This window comes from Oncorhynchus tshawytscha, linkage group LG04, assembly GCF_018296145.1.
Source record: "Oncorhynchus tshawytscha isolate Ot180627B linkage group LG04, Otsh_v2.0, whole genome shotgun sequence".
In the NCBI taxonomy this organism is placed as follows: Eukaryota; Metazoa; Chordata; class Actinopteri; order Salmoniformes; family Salmonidae; genus Oncorhynchus; species Oncorhynchus tshawytscha.
In genome coordinates this window covers 17350139-17369291 of record NC_056432.1, presented here as the reverse complement: position 1 = coordinate 17369291, position 19153 = coordinate 17350139, and the positions used below count along the sequence as shown (strand labels likewise).

The 19153-nt window shown below is 43.5% G+C and overlaps 1 protein-coding gene across 3 annotated transcripts in view; it reads right to left on the bottom strand.

The window, feature by feature from the left end:
- Positions 1-18628, bottom strand: part of LOC112248224 (rap guanine nucleotide exchange factor 1-like) — a 48750-nt gene extending 30122 nt beyond the window's left edge. For all 3 annotated transcript variants that reach the window (XM_024417075.2, XM_024417076.2, XM_024417077.2), the window contains exons 1-6: positions 18403-18628; positions 6613-6758; positions 4658-4836; positions 4054-4210; positions 3588-3676; positions 2353-2520 (exon numbers count right to left, since the gene is read on the bottom strand). In XM_024417075.2, coding sequence (XP_024272843.1) covers positions 2353-2520; positions 3588-3676; positions 4054-4210; positions 4658-4836; positions 6613-6758; positions 18403-18430 — 767 coding nt within the window. In that variant the 5' untranslated portion in view covers positions 18431-18628. The remainder of the gene's footprint in view (positions 1-2352; positions 2521-3587; positions 3677-4053; positions 4211-4657; positions 4837-6612; positions 6759-18402) is intronic.
- Between the last annotated feature and the right edge of the window lie 525 nt (positions 18629-19153).

Sequence of the window (19153 nt, the reverse complement as noted above, 5' to 3'; positions counted from 1 at the left end):
ACCTGCTGCGGGATAAGTGAAATTCAGAGAGCTACCCGTACCTGCTGCGGGATAAGTGAAATTCAGAGAGCTACCCGTACCTGCTGCGGGATAAGTGAAATTCAGAGAGCTACCCGTACCTGCTGCGGGATAAGTGAAATTCAGAGAGCTACCCGTACCTGCTGCGGGATAAGTGAAATTCAGAGAGCTACCCGTACCTGCTGCGGGATAAGTGAAATTCAGAGAGCTACCCGTACCTGCTGCGGGATAAGTGAAATTCAGAGAGCTACCCGTACCTGCTGCGGGATAAGTGAAATTCAGAGAGCTACCCGTACCTGCTGCGGGATAAGTGAAATTCAGAGAGCTACCCGTACCTGCTGCGGGATAAGTGAAATTCAGAGAGCTACCCGTACCTGCTGCGGGATAAGTGAAATTCAGAGAGCTACCCGTACCTGCTGCGGGATAAGTGAAATTCAGAGAGCTACCCGTACCTGCTGCGGGATAAGTGAAATTCAGAGAGCTACCCGCACCTGCTGCGGGATAAGTGAAATTCAGAGAGCTACCCGTACCTGCTGCGGGATAAGTGAAATTCAGAGAGCTACCCGCACCTGCTGCGGGATAAGTGAAATTCAGAGAGCTACCCGTACCTGCTGCGGGATAAGTGAAATTCAGAGAGCTACCCGCACCTGCTGCGGGATAAGTGAAATTCAGAGAGCTACCCGCACCTGCTGCGGGATAAGTGAAATTCAGAGAGCTACCCGTACCTGCTGCGGGATAAGTGAAATTCAGAGAGCTACCCGTACCTGCTGCGGGATAAGTGAAATTCAGAGAGCTACCCGTACCTGCTGCGGGATAAGTGAAATTCAGAGAGCTACCCGTACCTGCTGCGGGATAAGTGAAATTCAGAGAGCTACCCGTACCTGCTGCGGGATAAGTGAAATTCAGAGAGCTACCCGTACCTGCTGCGGGATAAGTGAAATTCAGAGAGCTACCCGTACCTGCTGCGGGATAAGTGAAATTCAGAGAGCTACCCGTACCTGCTGCGGGATAAGTGAAATTCAGAGAGCTACCCGTACCTGCTGCGGGATAAGTGAAATTCAGAGAGCTACCCGTACCTGCTGCGGGATAAGTGAAATTCAGAGAGCTACCCGTACCTGCTGCGGGATAAGTGAAATTCAGAGAGCTACCCGTACCTGCTGCGGGATAAGTGAAATTCAGAGAGCTACCCGTACCTGCTGCGGGATAAGTGAAATTCAGAGAGCTACCCGTACCTGCTGCGGGATAAGTGAAATTCAGAGAGCTACCCGTACCTGCTGCGGGATAAGTGAAATTCAGAGAGCTACCCGTACCTGCTGCGGGATAAGTGAAATTCAGAGAGCTACCCGTACCTGCTGCGGGATAAGTGAAATTCAGAGAGCTACCCGTACCTGCTGCGGGATAAGTGAAATTCAGAGAGCTACCCGTACCTGCTGCGGGATAAGTGAAATTCAGAGAGCTACTGTTCGGAGCAGAAGGAAAGACAAAGAGCCTTTAAGGATTTAGAAGTGTCTGGATATGCTGCTGTCCAGTGTGTTTGTGGTGAGCTCTGGAATCTGGTCCATTTCCATTCCTTGTCGTCACTCTCTGGCCGTAAACTCGCCAGCCTCTGCCGAGCAGTTTCTCCCAAAAGAAAAGAGCCTCAGAGATGGTGCCGTGACAGTTCTCACCAGAGGAAGTCTAATTTCTGACACCTCCCTTTTTTACCCCCTTCAAAGTCTATAAAGCTTTCTAAAGAATCAAGACTACTTATAACACAGTTTCCCAGCTATTGTACCTCTCTTGTCTTCTTGTAAAGAGACGAGCGGCAACCACATTGGCCTGTAATCCAAGGACATTCAATGTGATGAGTGGTATACAATGAACGTTTTTCAGTTGATAAATTGGTGTTGGCTTCAAGAGAGCTGTGTGCTGCGCTATCGGCAGGCCTAACAAGTATACAGAGTTGGGGACTTGAGTCTTGGCTAAACAGTGATTTGTGACTTGGCTACTGCATTTCCTTCAGTGCAGACTTGACCCTGCCTTGTGCTGTGAATGAGAGCAGTCAATTAAATGATCTTATGAGGGGTTAAACTTTTCCCATTCCGAAGCAGTTTATTAAGTCTGAATGCAATGGTATCTTGCAGAATGGAATGGTATCCTGCAGAATGGAATGGTAATCATGATATTGATATGCAGCTCTGTGCCATTTGAAGAAAGAGAGGTGAGATACTGGAGACTTGACTTGGACTTGCCTGAAGCGACATGTCTGGGCCAGTGATAGGGGGGGCTCCATTGATGAACTACTGTATATTGAAGCTATGAAACAGACACTATCTCCATGAAAGAAGCTCTTACTTGTGTTCAGCCATCTTGAGGCCAGGGAGAGGGGGTTTTGGTGGGGCCACCACCTCCTCCTCCTCCTCCTCCTCCTCTCCAGTGGGTTCAGTCAGGGCTTCCATAGATTGGGACGTGGCTGAGCTCTTGTCCAGACTCTCCTTCTCATTGGCAGGCGGCTCAGCAGCACTGTGGGTATGCAAGTTGTTTACTGATGTTGTTTTACATCTTGTACAATTACCATCAAGTCTGATATATACAGTGGGGCAAAAAAGTATTTAGTCTGCCACCAAGTGTGCAAGTTCTCCCACTTAAAAAGATGAGAGAGGCCTGTAATTTTCATCATAGGTACACTTCAACTATGACAGACAAAATGAGGAAAAAAATTCCAGAAAATCATCAATTATATTTTGGTTTCATCTGATCATATGACATTCTCCCAATCTTCTTCTGGATCATCCAAATGCTCTCTAGCAAACTTCAGACGGGCCTGGACATGTACTGGCTTAAGCAGGGGGACACGTCTGGCACTGCAGGATTTGAGTCCCTGGTGGCGTAGTGTGTTACTGATGGTAGGCTTTATTACTTTGGTCCCAGCTCTCTGCAGGTCATTCACTAGGTCCCCCCGTGTGGTTCTGGGATTTTTGCTCACCGTTCTTGTGAATTATCAGTGGTCTTGTATGTCTTCCATTTCCTAATAATTGCTCCCACAGTTGATTTCTTCAAACCAAGCTGCTTACCTATTGCAGATTCAGTCTTCCCAGCCTGGTGCAGGTCTACAATTTTGTTTCTGGTGTCCTTTGACAGCTCTTTGGTCTTGGTCATAGTGGAGTTTGGAGTGTGACTGTTTGAGGTTGTGGACAGGTGTCTTTTATACTGATAACAAGTTCAAACAGGTGCCATTAATACAAGTAACGAGTGGAGGACAGAGGAGCCTCTTAAAGAAGAAGTTACAGGTCTGTGAGAGCCAGAAATCTTGCTTGTTTGTAGGTGACCAAATACTTATTTTCCACCATAATTTGCAAAAAAAATTCATAAAAAATCCTACAATGTGATTTTCTGAATTTTTTCCCCTAATTTTATCTGTAGTTGAAGTGTACCTATGATGAAAATTACAGGCCTCTCATCTTTTTAAGTGGGAGAACTTGCACAATTGGTGGCTGACTAAATACTTTTTTGCCCCACTGTATTTACTGAACATATGAGAAAATGAGGTTAGTGGAAGAGTGTATTGATGTCCTCCGTGGCTCACTCACCTCTCGGGTGGGGTGGCCACTGGCACTGGTTTGACAGGAGACGTGGGGGAAGGATGCTCCTGTTTCTCTATGGTCAGTTTCACTAGCTCCTGTGAACAATCACCATGTGCAGTTAATAAATGCTAGACAACTTCATAGCCATTTTTACCATCTTTTACCGAGAGAGTACTAAGTACTCAGCATAGCTCCCATTTCCGCAAAAACCATAACCGTTAATTAAATTTGACACATAATCTGCGATGTCTCATATTTCACGTTTACTTGTTTTCTGGTATGCTAACCTTTCCTTAACACCGCCGAGCACTATCTTGATCACAGTGGTGACGGTTTGGTATGCTAACATTACCTTAACACCGCCGAGCACTACCTTGATCACAGTGATGACAGTCTGGTATGCTAACATTACCTTAACACCACCGAGCACTACCTTGATCACAGTGGAGATAGTCTGGTATGCTAACATTACCTTAACACCATCAAGCACTGCCTTGATCACAGTGGTGACGGTAACGATGGTTTCTTTATCTTCCAGGTTGACCCCCTCCAGCATGACTTGGTCAGACCAACGGATGAGATTGCCCAGACTCTGGTACACACGGTTCAGACAGGAGGACACCACCGAGCTGTGAACACCCCAGAGGAAAGATTGGGCTAACAGACTGACAAAAACACTCCATGGTTGGTTGGCAATTCTGTATCAGTCTTTGAAGGTTCCTCATGATTTCAACCTTAAAACTAATATAATCAACAACCTTAAAATGACATTTGGCTGAATCTCATCTCGTGACGGTTGAAGCGTTGTCTAAAAATCCTCAATGGGCCAACAAGCTCCAGATACAGTGCATTCAGAAAGTATTCAGACCCCTTCCCCTTATCCACATTTTGTTACATTTAAGCCTTATTCTAAAATTAAATATTTTTCCCCCCTCAATCTACACACAATAGCTCATAACGACAAAGCAAAAACAGGTTTTTGCAAAATACATTATAGAAAAATGTTTTGCTTTGTCATTATGGGGTATTGTGTGTAGATTGATGAGGAAAGTGTATCTCCCCTGGGCCAGACTCACCTGTGCTGGATCCTTGCGTCCACTTGGACTAAAGGCAGGATGGCCTCCAGGACCTTACTGGCAGAGCCTGGTAACATCTCCAGCACCTTCTTGTCCACCGCCATCTTGTCAATGATGGTCTTGAAGTAACGCAAGGCACTGACCACGTCTTTCTCTTGCTCCTCTAACCGACTCAGACTCTGTAATAGTAAGACAACATGAGAACAATCGCGAACTTGGTGGCGTGGCATTACTTTTATTAATGGCATCTTGGTTGTGTGATTATTGCATAACATGAGGCTTTGTTTGTCACTCTGCCTTCAGTCTCACTCTGTTTTCTTGTAGGTTATAAATCAACAACTAATTGCAATTATTGAGACGGGCACAGCAAAAGCTTGAGGTCTATGTAGAGGGAGAGATATATACACTGCTCAAAAAAATAAAGGGAACACTAAAATAACACATCCTAGATCTGAATGAATGAAATATTCTTATTAAATACTTTTTTCTTTACATAGTTGAATGTGCTGACAACAAAATCAAATTTATCAACCCATGGAGGTCTGGATTTGGAGTCACACTCAAAATTAAAGTGGAAAACCACACTACAGGCTGATCCAACTTTGATGTAATGTCCTTAAAACAAGTCAAAATGAGGCTCAGTAGTGTGTGTGGCCTCCATGTGCCTGTATGACCTCCCTACAACGCCTGGGCATGCTCCTGATGAGGTGGCGGATGGTCTCCTGAGGGATCTCCTCCCAGACCTGGACTAAAGCATCCGCCATCTCCTGGACAGTCTGTTTTGCAACGTGGCGTTGGTGGATGGAGCGAGACATGATGTCCCAGATGTGCTCAATTGGATTCAGGTTTGGGGAACGGGCGGGCCAGTCCATAGCATCAATGCCTTCCTCTTGCAGGAACTGCTGACACACTCCAGCCACGAGGTCTAGCATTGTCTTGCATTAGGAGGAACACAGGGCCAACCGCACCAGCATATGGTCTCACAAGGGGTCTGAGGATCTCATCTCGGTACCTAATGGCAGTCAGGCTACCTCTGGCGAGCACATGGAGGGCTGTGCGGCCCCCCAAAGAAATGCCACCCCACACCATGACTGACCCACCGCCAAACCAGTCATGCTGGAGGATGTTGCAGGCAGCAGAACGTTCTCCACGGCGTCCCCAGACTCTGTCACGTCTGTCACATGTGCTCAGTGTGAACCTGCTTTCATCTGTGAAGAGCACAGGGCCCCAGTGGCGAATTTGCCAATCTTGGTGTTCTCTGGCAAATGCCAAACGTCCTACACGGTGTTGGGCTGTAAGCACAAACCCCAACCGGTGGACGCCGGGCCCTCATACCACCCTCATGGAGTCTGTTTCTGACCGTTTGAGCAGACACATGCACATTTGTTGCCTGCTGGAGGTCATTTTGCAGGGCTTTGGCAGTGCTCCTCCTTGCACAAAGGCGGAGGTAGCGGTCCTGCTGCTGGGTTGTTGCCCTCCTACGGCCTCCTCCACGTCTCCCGATGTACTGACCTGTCTCCTGGTAGCGCCTCCATGCTCTGGACACTACGCTGACAGACACAGCAAACCTTCTTGCCACAGCTGATGTGCCATCCTGGATGAACTGCACTACCTGAGCCACTTGTGTGGGTTGTAGACTCCGTCTCATGCTACCACTAGAGTGAAAGCACCGCCAGCATTCAAAAGTGACCAAAACATCAGCCAGGAAGCATAGGAACTGAGAAGTGGTCTGTGGTCACCACCTGCAGAACCACCTCTTTATTGGGGGTGTCTTGCAAATTGCCTATAATTTCCACCTGTTGTCTATTCCATTTGCAAAACAGCATGTGAAATTTATTGTCAGTGTTGCTTCCTAAGTGGACAGTTATATTTCACAGAAGTGTGATTGACTTGGAGTTACATTGTGCTGTTTAAGTGTTCCCTTTATTTTTTTGAGCAGTGTACATTAAACACACCTTGTTAGCAGGTTTCTCCGCAGTCTTAACGCCATGTTCTAAAGGCGGCTTACTGACTTTCTTCGAGGGTGTCCTTTTGATTTTGGGAGAGTGGAACTTGTCCATAAGCTTCATGGTGAAGGAAGACAAATGGGAGCGTTGGGAGTCTGAGGAGGAGAGGGAAAGAGAGAAAGGCAGAGTTAAGAGAAGAACCGCTAATCTTCATAATCAAGGGAGCGTGAATTGAGAGAACACTAGTTAGATGGTCACTTTTCGAGACATCACACGTCAAACTATGGAAGTTTCATTTAATGAAACACAACTTCTCCCAACTGCATTTGTTCAGAACTTCGGCCTATAAGAAATAGTAAGCACGTAAATTCTGAAGAACAATCAATATAGGAGAGATCCTCTGAAGATTTTGTGCATGTGTTCCTCAAAAGTGAATTTTTGTCAGAGTGAGATAATAGATTAGGCCTACCTCACCAACAAAGTACACATATTAGCCTAAACTGCATAATATGAGTGAGAGCCTTGTAATCTGTCCTCATAAAAAATAATATGTACTGTACTTCAACTGTATAGAAATAATGGTTACCCTCAAAACCTAAAATACGTTGTAGAGTACATAAAACAAATCTGCCCGTTTTTCATTGTCAACTGCATGAAGTCCATGGCCCAAATGAATCCTTTAGCAACCCGTACAGACAAAGGGGCTGGGACACAATGACATCAGCTTTATGAGAGAACCTTCTGCGGAATGATGTGTTGCACATGGGACTCTTTATTTGGGAGTGTTTAACTGGTGACTTAACACACATGACAAAAGGCGTACCCTCACTCGTGCTCACTGTTATGAGAGCAGCGATTCCCCACAACCCCAACACCCCGAATCTGGATAGACCACTGCTATGGCAACAAGCAGTTTATTTACAATACTACATGTTTTCTCATGATCTCCAAACAATCTGGCTCTCATCACGGCCCTCTAAGAGTTGACTGCAGGCGGTGCTGCACTGTGCATGCCTGTGTGACCGATTGGGTTCAAAACCAGCCAACCCGGACTTCTGTGCTCCACAAGACTGTTATCCCGCTGACCTTAAAGGGATACTTCAGGATTATGGCAATGAAGCCATTTATCTACTTCCCAGATGAACTCGTGGATACCATTTTTATGTCTCTGTGTGCAGTTTGAAGGAAGTTGCTAACTACAGTTAGCGGATTGTGGCAGTGGCTACGTAAACAAACCCAAACATGTTGACTATAGTTTCTCCTTTCCATAGACTGATAACAAGGTAAGGAAATAAATACACTGATCAAAAATAAACACAACATGTAAAGTGTTGGTCCCATGTTTCATGAGCTGAAATAAAAGATCCCAGAATATTTCCATATGCACAGAAATCTTATTTCTCTAAGATTTTGTCCACAAATTTGTTTACATCCTTGTTTGTGAGCATTTCTCCTTTACCAAGATAATCCATCCACCTGACAGGTGTAGCATATCAAGAAGTTGATTAAACAGCATGATCATTGCACAGGTCCACCTTGTGCTGGGGAAATAAAAGGACACTTTAAAATGTGCAGTTTTGTCACACAACACAATTCCACAGATTGCTCAAGTGCTGAGGGAGTGTGCAATTGGCATGCGGACTGCAGGAATGTCCACCTAAGCTGTTGCCAGAGAATTTAATGTTCATTTTCTACCATAAGCCACCTCCAATGTCATTTTAGAGAATTTGTCAGTGCGTCCAACCGGCCTCAAAACCGCAGACCACATGTAACCGTGCCAGCCCAGGACCTCCACATCCAAATCAAATGTTATTTGCCACATACACATGGATAGCAGATGTTAATGCGAGTGTAGCGAAATGCTTGTGCTTCTAGTTCCGACCATGCTGTAATATCTAACAAGTAATCTAACCTAACAATTTCACAACAACTACCTTATACACACAAGTGTAAAAGGGAAGAATAAGAATTTGTACATAAAAATATATGAATGAGCGATGGCCGAACGGCATAGGCAAGATGCAGTAGATGGTATAGAGGACAGTATATACATATGAGATGAGTAATGTAGGGTATGTAAACATTATATAAAGTGGCCTTGTTTAAAGTGGCTAGTGATACATTTATTACATCAATTTTACATTATTAAAGTGGCTAGAGATGAGTCAGTATCTTGGCAGCAGCAAGCATTTTGGGGATTTTTGGGATACACAGCAACTTCGCACAGCCATTGAAGAGGAGTGGGACATTCATTACATCAATTTTACATTATTAAAGTGGCTAGAGATGAGTCAGTATCTTGGCAGCAGCAAGCATTTTGGGGATTTTTGGGATACACAGCAACTTCGCACAGCCATTGAAGAGGAGTGGGACATTCCACAGGCCACAATCATTAGCCTGATCAACTCTATATGAAGGAGATGTGTCACGCTGTATGAGGCAAATGGTGGTCACACCAGATACTGACTGGTTTTCTGACCCACGCTCCTACCTTCTTTTTTTTTTTTTAAAGGTATCTGTGACCAACAGATGCATATACATATTCCCAGTCATGGGAAATGCGTAGATTAGGGCGTAATGAATTTAGGGCCTATATTAACTGTAACTCAGTAAAATCTTTGAAATTGTTGCATGTTGTATTTATACTGCTATTTTTGTTCAGTGTATGTAGCTTAAGTTTGTAATTTAAGTGAGCTTCCCTTGAAAACCAGACTATTTAAACAAAAGTGAAATATTATTTGACTACAAACTAAAATTGAACAGAGCTAATGAGCTAAGCTACATTATGCATCAGTGAAGCCTATTCGGAAGGCACTAGTTGTGCACAGCACAGCATTCAAAACACCTCAGGTAGCCTATACAGGATACAGCCCATTTCCCATTCTTTGCGAGGTAGTGAAGATTTGCAGAGAAACTGAAAACAAAAGCTTGATGCTGCTGGTATACCCATACTAAATGGGTGAAAAGGGGGGGGTTGAAACTGGATATTGAGTATATAAATAAACACCAATGATTGTGCTGCTCTTCCGTTGTGTACAGAAGCATGGGACTCCTGCCAGGGATAGGTCAATGGCTTTAGAGAGAGAATCAGCAGGCTTCACAACTGGGGGTGAAATGATTCTGCCTATAGAGTCAATGAGGATGAATGCAGTCTGGATGTCCATTCACTGCTCATCTCATCCAGTGTTTGCTGTGAATTCCTCGCTGTGCCCATCAGTCTCTGGGGATGTGCCACCCTTCCGCTAAAACAGGCAGGTTGTTGTGATTGTGACTGCCTGCTGCGAGCAGTGAACAAAATTAATGAGTTTCCAGAATAGAGTCACAACAAGTCATCGTCTGGCTAACTAGGTTGCTTTGACCAGTTTGGAAACTATGATGTGAGGATGTTTTACAGGAAAAGGTTGATTATCAGATCCCAGTAAATCTCTGTCTTCCCAAGGGCAGATCATGGTAAACATCTTTCTGAAATAGCTACAGAATGGATGATCAGGCAATGGTAAAGGTGAGGTTCACTTAATTTGAACCAAATCTGTATTTTGGATGTACAGTGGCAAGAAAAAGTATGTGAACCCTTTGGAATTACCTGGATTTCTGCATAAATTAGTCAGAAATTAGATCTGATCTTCATCTTAGTCACAACAATGGACAGAATTACAACAATACTGAATGAACACTTTTATTTCAACTTATTATATATACATCAATAAAATCAATTTAGCCTCAAATAAATAATGAAACATGTTCAATTTGGTTTAAATAATGCAAAAACTAAGTGTTGGAGAAGAAAGTAAAAGTGCAATATGTGCCATGTAAGAAAGCTAACGTTTAAGTTCCTTGCTCAGAACATGAGAACATATGAAAGCTGGTGGTTCCTTTTAACATGGGTCTTCAATATTCCCAGGTAAGAAGTTTTAGGTTGTAGTTATTATAGGAATTAGAGGACTATTTCTCTCTATACCATTTGTATTTCATAACCCTTTGACTATTGGATGTTCTTCTAGGCACTTTAGTATTGCCATTGTAACAGTATACAGTATAGCTTCCGCCCCTCTCCTCGCTCACACCTGGGCTCGAACCAGGAACACATCGACAACAGCCAGCCTCGAAGCAGCATTACCCATGCAGAGCAAGGGTAACAACTACTCCAAGTCTCAGAGCGAGTGATGTTTGAAACGCTATTAGAGCGCACCCCACTAACTAGCTAGCCATTTCACATTGGTTACACCAGCCTAATCTCGGGAGTTGATAGGTTTGAAGTCATAAACAGTGCAATTGTTGAAGCACAGTGAAGAGCTGCTGGCAAAACGCATGAAAGTGCTGCTTGAATGAATGCTTATGAGCCTGCTGGTGCCTACCATCGCTCAGTCAGACTGCTCTATCAAATCATAGACTTAATTATAACATAACACACAGAAATACGAGCCTTTGGTCATTTATATGGTCGAATCTGGAAACTATCATTTCGAAAACAAAACGTTTATTATTTCAGTGAAATACGGAACCGTTCGGTATTTTATCTAACGGGTGGCATCCCTAAGTCTAAATATTCTTGTTACATTGCACAATCTTCAATGTTACATCATAATTACGTAACATTCTGGCAAATTAGTTCGCAATGAGCCAGGCTGCCCAAACTGCTGCATATACCCTGACTCTGATTGCAATGAACTCAAGAGAAGTGACACAATTTCACCTGGTTAATATTGCCTGCTAAGCTGGATTTCTTTTAGATAAATATGCACGTTTAAAAATATATACTTCTGTGTATTGATTTTAAGAAAGGCATTGGTGTTTATGGTTAGGTACAGTCGTCCAACGATTGTGCTTTTTTCGCAAATGCGCTTTTGTTAAATCATCCCCCAGCGTTGCATCGATTATATGCAATGCAGGACACGCTAGATAAACTAGTAATATCATCAACCATGTGTAGTTATAACTAGTGATTATGATTGATTGATTGTTTTTTATAAGGTAAGTTTAATGCTAGCTAGCAACTTACCTTAGCTTCTACTGCATTCGCGTAACAGGCAGGCTCCTCGTGGAGTGCAATGAGAGGCAGGTGGTTAGGGTGTTGGACTAGTTAACTGTAAGGTTGCAAGATTGGATCCCCTGAGCTGACAAGGTGAAAATCTGTCGTTCTGCCCCTGAACAAGGCAGTTAACCCACCGTTCCTAGACCGTCATTGAAAATAAGAATGTGTTCTTAACTGACTTGCCAAGTTAAATAAAAGGTATAAAAAAAAATAGGCGCCCAAAAATACTGATTTCCGATTGTTATGAAAACTTGAAATCGGTCCTAATTAATCAGCCATCCTGATTAATCGGTCGACCTCTAGTCTGGAACTCTGGTATGCTCCCTCTTATCAGACGCAAAAAAATACGTATTGAATTGAGTTTGATCACTGAATCACCATGGGAGCATACCAGAGGTGTGGATATTTTATAGTGCCCAGACACTTTTTATGCGATCTCACTTGAAACTTACCCCACCAGCGATATACTTCCTCGTGCTCGTTCAGCAGTTGCTGGGGCACAGATAAAACATGAACAAACGCCCCAAATAAGTCAGACACGACAACTCTCTCAGTACAGTGATGCAGGCCTTTTGATGTTGGACACATGAAATTGTGTCATTACGAACTTTATCTGCAAAGTTATATTCTATTTTGTGCAACTCGAGTGATACCTCTCTGTGCAACATGTGTGCACAACTACTGAGCAAGCACGAGGAAGTATATCTAGTGGGATAAGTTTCTCAAAAACAAGTGAGAGTGCAAAAAAGGGTCTGGGTACTTCTATAACATGCCATTTACATCCAAAATACAGATTCTGTTCAAATTAAGTGGACTTCTCCTTTAAGAGGCAGTTTTCAAAACTATGGAGAAAAACTATGATTGTCACTGGGTGTGTTGTTGTCTCCTGCTAATTTCATAGACATGTCACGTAGCAATATAAAAACTAGATCTATGCATGTTATGATTCCCTTTCCCTGTGCAGTGCTACACTTGAGCCTCCTAATGTGCAGTGGTTTCACACCTGTGGTAACAGCTTGTCTGCTCAACTCAATTCTGCCCCTGGAGACACTTGTGGCAACCGCTTGTCTGTTCAACTCAATTCTGCCCCTGGAGACACCTGTGGCAACCGCTTGTCTGCTCAACTCAATTCTGCCCCTGGAGACACCTGTGGCAACCGCTTGTCTGCTCAACTCAATTCTGCCCCTGGAGACACCTGTGGCAACAGCTTGTCTGCTCAACTCAAGTCTTGCCTGAGCAGCAGGGGCCTTACATTCATCGGAGTTTGGACACGTGTCCAATGGTAGACAGGCATCATGCGGAAAGGACAACAACGCCGTGAACCTCGCTAGTGCCCACTAGGTCTCCAGAAGAAATCAATCAAATCTATTGCAGTCATATCATTTCTGCATTCAGCGATAAGAGTGATCATCAGGATCGGCGGACACAAATGTGGGTGTGAATAAAGACTGTATGTACTCCCAGTCCCAGTACAATAACTGTACACTATTATTTCAGTCAAGACTTTCAATAAACAGCTTACACCGGCAAGTAGCCTAGCAGTTAGAGCGTTGGGCCAGTAACAAAAAGGTTGGTAGTTCGAATCCCAGAGCTGACTAGAGTAAAAATCTATCGATCTGCCCTTGAGCACTTAACCCTATTTAACCCTAATTGCTCTAGGGTCGCAGTCAATTATGGCTGATCTAACTGGTTGGCCGGCCGGACCTATATATCTGGCTGGCCGGTCGGACCTACATATCTGGCCGGCCAGCCGTCCTTGAGCTCTTAACTCTAATTGCTCCCGGGTCGCCGTCAATAATGGCTGATCCCATGCCGTGACCCTACTCTCTGAGGGTGTCTCAGTGGGATATGGAAATGTGTTTTTTGCATTTCACACCACACTTGTACAGGTTACACATGTGTGAAACAGGTCAAAAATAAGCACCCCATATTTTACCTAGCCTAGACATTGAGTTGCTCATTGATTTAAGCGGTGTAGACAGGTTGAAGCAATACAAAAAGGCCTACGTTTGCTGCTCACATCTACTGCCAGCAACATCTACGGCACACCCAGTCATTAAGTAGGCTAATACACAGAGGCCATTATAATGGGTTGTAAGAAACACTCCAATGCAATAACCCAATAGCAGACAGGGCACAAAAACAATTGAGCAGTGCTTGAGTTACTAAGAAAATGAATTCATTGGTCAGAATTTATCCATCTATGGACATTCAACAACAAATGAGGTCAAGATAAAATAGAAAAAGAACTAGGGAACAATCCTCAGAAATCACAACAATAAAGAGGTAGTAAAACATTGTGCCTTCATGTCAGCGTTAACTTAAACAGAACAGGCAGATGTCCAAGTTCAGGACCAATGTTTCGGTTTCCTCTGTATAACACATTTTTGCTCCTACTTTAAACCAACACCATGACATTGAAATGCCAAAAGGAGCCTCTGTATGTATGGGTTCTGACTGCTCTCTGATGTTGTTGAATGTACTTCCTTGACATGTCCCGTTGCTCCACAAGCTATAAAGGGTCACTTTGCTCTCAGGTCTTCAAGCAGCCTGACTATTAAACCAAAATATAACCAAGCCTATATGGCCACGGCATCAGTTTCCAACATTGTGAGGGCTGAACCATTTCACTTCCTGTAATAGATACATTTAGACATTAGCCTTCATAGCCTGTTTTAGAACTTACGGGCCCTACTCATTACTTCCTCTTCTATTTCAAAACTAATTTAACTAGAACACAATGCTACTGGAACTTAGCTTAGTTCTTCAATTACTATTTTGAGTGTAGAGAATAACTGTTCCTAGCTACTTTTAACAACATGGCATGACTGCTATATATCCATCTGCAACAGCCACTCTAGCTAACTTGAAAATAACATTTACATGAGCAAGAGGGTGCAGTAACCACTCCCCTGTTTGCTCGGTCTCTGTGCAAGGGTGGAAATCTCTCCACCATGGTTGTAAAGAAAGGTGAGGCCAGAACAGGCATGACTGTAGCCAGCAGATCCGTCCCACTTGCTTACAGCTGGCACTAGGGTCGGACAGCATTCCTGTGTATATTAAGACACTGTGGAACTGGCGTGAGATATGGCTCGGAAAAAAACTTACATCAATTCAGGGATGAGAAATGCGTTGCACTTAGAATTGTCCCATTATCCCAACTGTTACACAAATCTATCTATCAAATCAAATTGTGTAGACTAACAGTGAAATGCTTACTTACGGACCCTTCCGAACAATGCAGAGAAAAATATAAAAATAATAGAAAGATAATTATACAAGGAATAAATACAAAAAGTAACGATACCTTGGTTTATATACACAGGGTACCAGTACTGAGTACCGTAGATGTGCAGGGGTACGAGGTAATTCACGTAAATATGGACATATGGGTAGGGTGGAAGTGACAAGGCAACAAGATAGATAATAAGCAGTAGCAGCAGCGTAAGTGATGAATCAAAAGAGTTAGTGTAAATAGCAGATAGTCCGAGTAGCTATTTGGTTAACTATTTAGCGGTCGTTGACAATTTTAAGGGCCTTCCTCTTACACCACCTGTTATAGAGGTCCAAGATGGCAGGGAGCTCGGCCCCAGGGATGTACTGGGCTGTACGTACTTCCCTTTGTAGTGCCTTTATCAGATACCAAGCAGTTGCCATACCAAGGGGTGATGCAGCCAGTCAAGATGCTATCAATGGTGTAGCTGTACAACATTTTGAGGATCTGGGGGCCCATGCAAAATCTTTTTAGCCTCCTGTGTGTGGACCATGCTAATTCCTTAGTGATGTGGACACTGAGGAACTTGAAGCTCTCGACCCACTCCACTACAGCCAGGTTGATGTGGATGGCGGCAAGCTCTGCCGCCGGCTGCTCGTTAAGAAAAAAAACATATTCGTCCTCATGCTAGACCCTACATCTGGAACGTTCTGGGAGGGAGAGGAGGACATGATGTAGGGCCAGAAGTAAGAGCGTTGGGCCAGTAACCGAAAGGTCGCTGGTTCGAATACTCGAGCCGGCAAGGTGAAATATCTGTTGATGTACCATTGAGAAAGACACTTAACCCTAATTTGCTCCAAGGGTGCCGTACTACTATGGCTGACCCTGTAGAGCAACACATTTCACTGCACCCATCCTGTGTGTGACAAAGCATTTTTTTGCTTTTTATGGAATGGCATGTCTCGTTGAACAACAAAAGAGCTGATTGGCTGACACTGCCATTCCAAAATGGATGCTGTGGCTTCTACCTACCCTAGTGCAGCTGTAAGCAGTTGTAAACAAGCGGGTCGGATCTGCTGGCTAGCATGACTGAGTCATGACTGTTAGTAGCCCCCCAAAATAACCACAAATGTAGGTCACGCAAAATGATGCATCAGAACTTATCAGGGCCCGCTTCCACAAAGCGTCTCTGAGTAGGAGTTCTGATCTAGGATCAGTTTTGGGGGTTTTGTTCATGATTAATATGATTGTAAGGACAGATCCTAGATCAGCACTCCTACTCTGAGACGCTTTGTGGATACGGCCCAAGCGGAATTGCAGAGAACTAGTGGGAGGATTACTGAAGATGAAGGTAAATTGTTAAAAAAAATAATTGCCACAACAAAGACATAGCCTCTATAGTTATCTCTCAGTGGGAAAGTATCAAGAATCATAGCTACAAGAGAGAACACATATACAATAGGGCCTCAGACTGTTCCAAACTGATCTGCCAGCACTGGTAACATTTAGCCTGCAAAACATAAAAATGACATCATTTAAAATAAAACACAGTACCGCAATTCCCCCCCTCCCATCTGTGTAGCCTAGCCCATTTGGAATCGCTAGCTTGTTGGGTGGTATGCTAGTAGCATCCCTTGTGCAAGTGATGAAACTCCCCCTGAGACTTGAAGTAAGCTAGTTATATTCCTTGCGACGCAAGGACCAAGGCTTTTTTGGAGTGATAGGTAATGCTGCTTTGTGAGTGCATATTGTTGATGTGCAGAAGGTCCCTGGTTCAAGCCCAAAGGGACAGGGTCTACTTTGTATGGCAGCAAGAAGGCCTTCCTCTGACAACCACTGCTGGGAAGCTCTTAATGTGCACTCAGAGATAACCAACACCATTTTTTTCATCAATCTAAAAGGAATGTGTTGCCAATGGCCGTTTAAGACTAGAGGAGATTATATCTAATCAGCTCATTTGAACACCACTGTAGTTACACATCCGATGAGTTAACACTGTTATTAATGCGTTAGCTTGTCCACAGTCATTCAACCAACACCAACCAGCAGCCACTGATCAGAATCACAGCACACACCCAACAAGGACATGCTGATCCTACCACTTCTAGTTCACCATGAACCAGTAGTGAACAACACCTCCTGAGATTAGTGCTGGCCCTGCCATTTAGAATTCCAGATGTATGACCATTTCTAAACCCACAACAACCCAACAGAGAGCAAATCAATAGGCCTTAAGTCTTCTCTGAAACAGTATAAACTTTAATTGAATCATTCCTGAATCGTATGGCAGGTATGAGTAACACATTTCATCATAAACACACCCAATTCATTTGAAGGTGGCAAAAAAGATGGGTTGACTGACTCCTTAGCAGTCTCAACTAGTTCTCTAGTGTCAACTCACTAAATACATAGAACAGATACATACTTGCTACAGATGGGGACACTTGACTGAAGTAGTTAGAAGTGACTCTCTCCAGCCATAGAGGATGTAGGAAGGTTTTCAGTGAACTATGACTCACACTAGTTCTCATAACCCATGAGAAGAGAAAGACTCTCACACTGTGAATTAGACAAAGTACTTGTTATTCTCCTCGAATAGCTAGTCCCTGATCAGGAAGGTCAGAGCAGGTGGTGGAGGGTAATAACCAACCCTTGACAGCTACTGGCTGTAAATCATAGGGATGGAGAAAACACTACTACTACATTGCTAGCTAGACCCTATTTATCAGGTAGCCTAGAATGAATGACGGCTATTGTCACGGTGTATTTTAAAAGTAACAGTGGCACGTAAACTATATTATGATGTAGCTATAATTAACTAGCTACCTTGTTAACGTTACTATCAATACTGTCAAACAAGTTTCTATTCGGGATACAGCAGACTGTAGCTCGACAGCGGAGGTTAACTAGCTCTTAAGCTAGCTATCTTAGCTAGCTAGTTTGCTAGACATGCTATAAATTCGCCACCAGCTCTTTTCAGAATAAAAAAAACTAGCTAGATAACTAATTAAATGCGAATAGATTTATAGCAACATTGTAACAAAATATGAAAGTTGTGTTTTCCCATTTCAATCACGTTAACTCAGTTAGCTAGGCTACCATGTAACTAGCCAATGCTAGCAATCTAACTTTGCCTGGTTAGCTAGCTTATATTAGCTAGTTAAACACTGATTGAATGTTTGGCCAATATTGACTAGGTAGTAGCTACCTAGCTAACGCTGCGACAGAATGTGAAAGTTTGGTGGGTGATGCGGCCGTATTTCTATCTAGAAGAAAAAAGGCAGACAAATCAGACTGACTAGCATCTAGCGAGAGGTCGTCACTAGTTAACATAGCCACAAAATCCAAATTATGGCTAAACCCCGCCCATTTATACAATTTATCTTCTTCAACTCATATTTCCAACCTAACCGTAATAACCCTAACCTTAAATTAAGACCAAAATGCTATACTTTGACTTTGTGGCTGTGGAATCTGAATTTGTAGCTGTGTTGTTTAGTTGAAACCCTCGCTAGCTGCCGTTAGCTATTTAGTCCAGTCTAGCCGTGCTTACCTGGTTTACTCTCTATTTTCCCCGACATTTCGAAGTAGTGGCAGTATCGTGGAACAAATTAAATCCAGGGAGGTATTTTGACCTTTTATTCTCTTTTAATCCCACATCCTTCAGCCAAAGCGATTGAGCTTTGATAGTTCCGACGCAAATACTACAACCAGCAATTTCTGCTATCCCAGCCAGCCAGACCCCGACGATGAGAGAATGATGATGATGGGCAGACTAGCAGCCAGAAGCAGACAACTCGGCTCAGTATCATAATCAATACCTCCCCCTTGTGGCTGGAACGAAGAAATGTTAGTGCACGCGACGAAAAGTCTGCCCTCCGGTGATGGATTTAGTAAAATAATCTGATTCATGAGTTTAATTTAATTGTACCTTTATTTAACCAGGTAGGCTAGTAGAGACCAAGTTCTCATTTACAACCGCGACCTGGCCAAGATAAAGCATAGCAGTGCGACACAGTTACACATAGGATAAACAAACATACAGTCAATAATGCAATTGAAAACTCTATATACAGTGTGTGCAAATGTAGTAAGATTAGGGAGGTAAAGGCAATAAATAGGCCATAATGGCAAAATAATTTCAATTTAGCAATTAACACTGGAGTGATAGATGTGCGAGTAGAGATACTGGGGTGCAAAGGAGTAAAAAAATGTTTTTAAAAATATGATGAGGTAGTTGGGTGGGCTATTTACAGATGGGCTGTGTACAGGTGCAATGATCGGTAAGCTGCTCTGACAGTCGA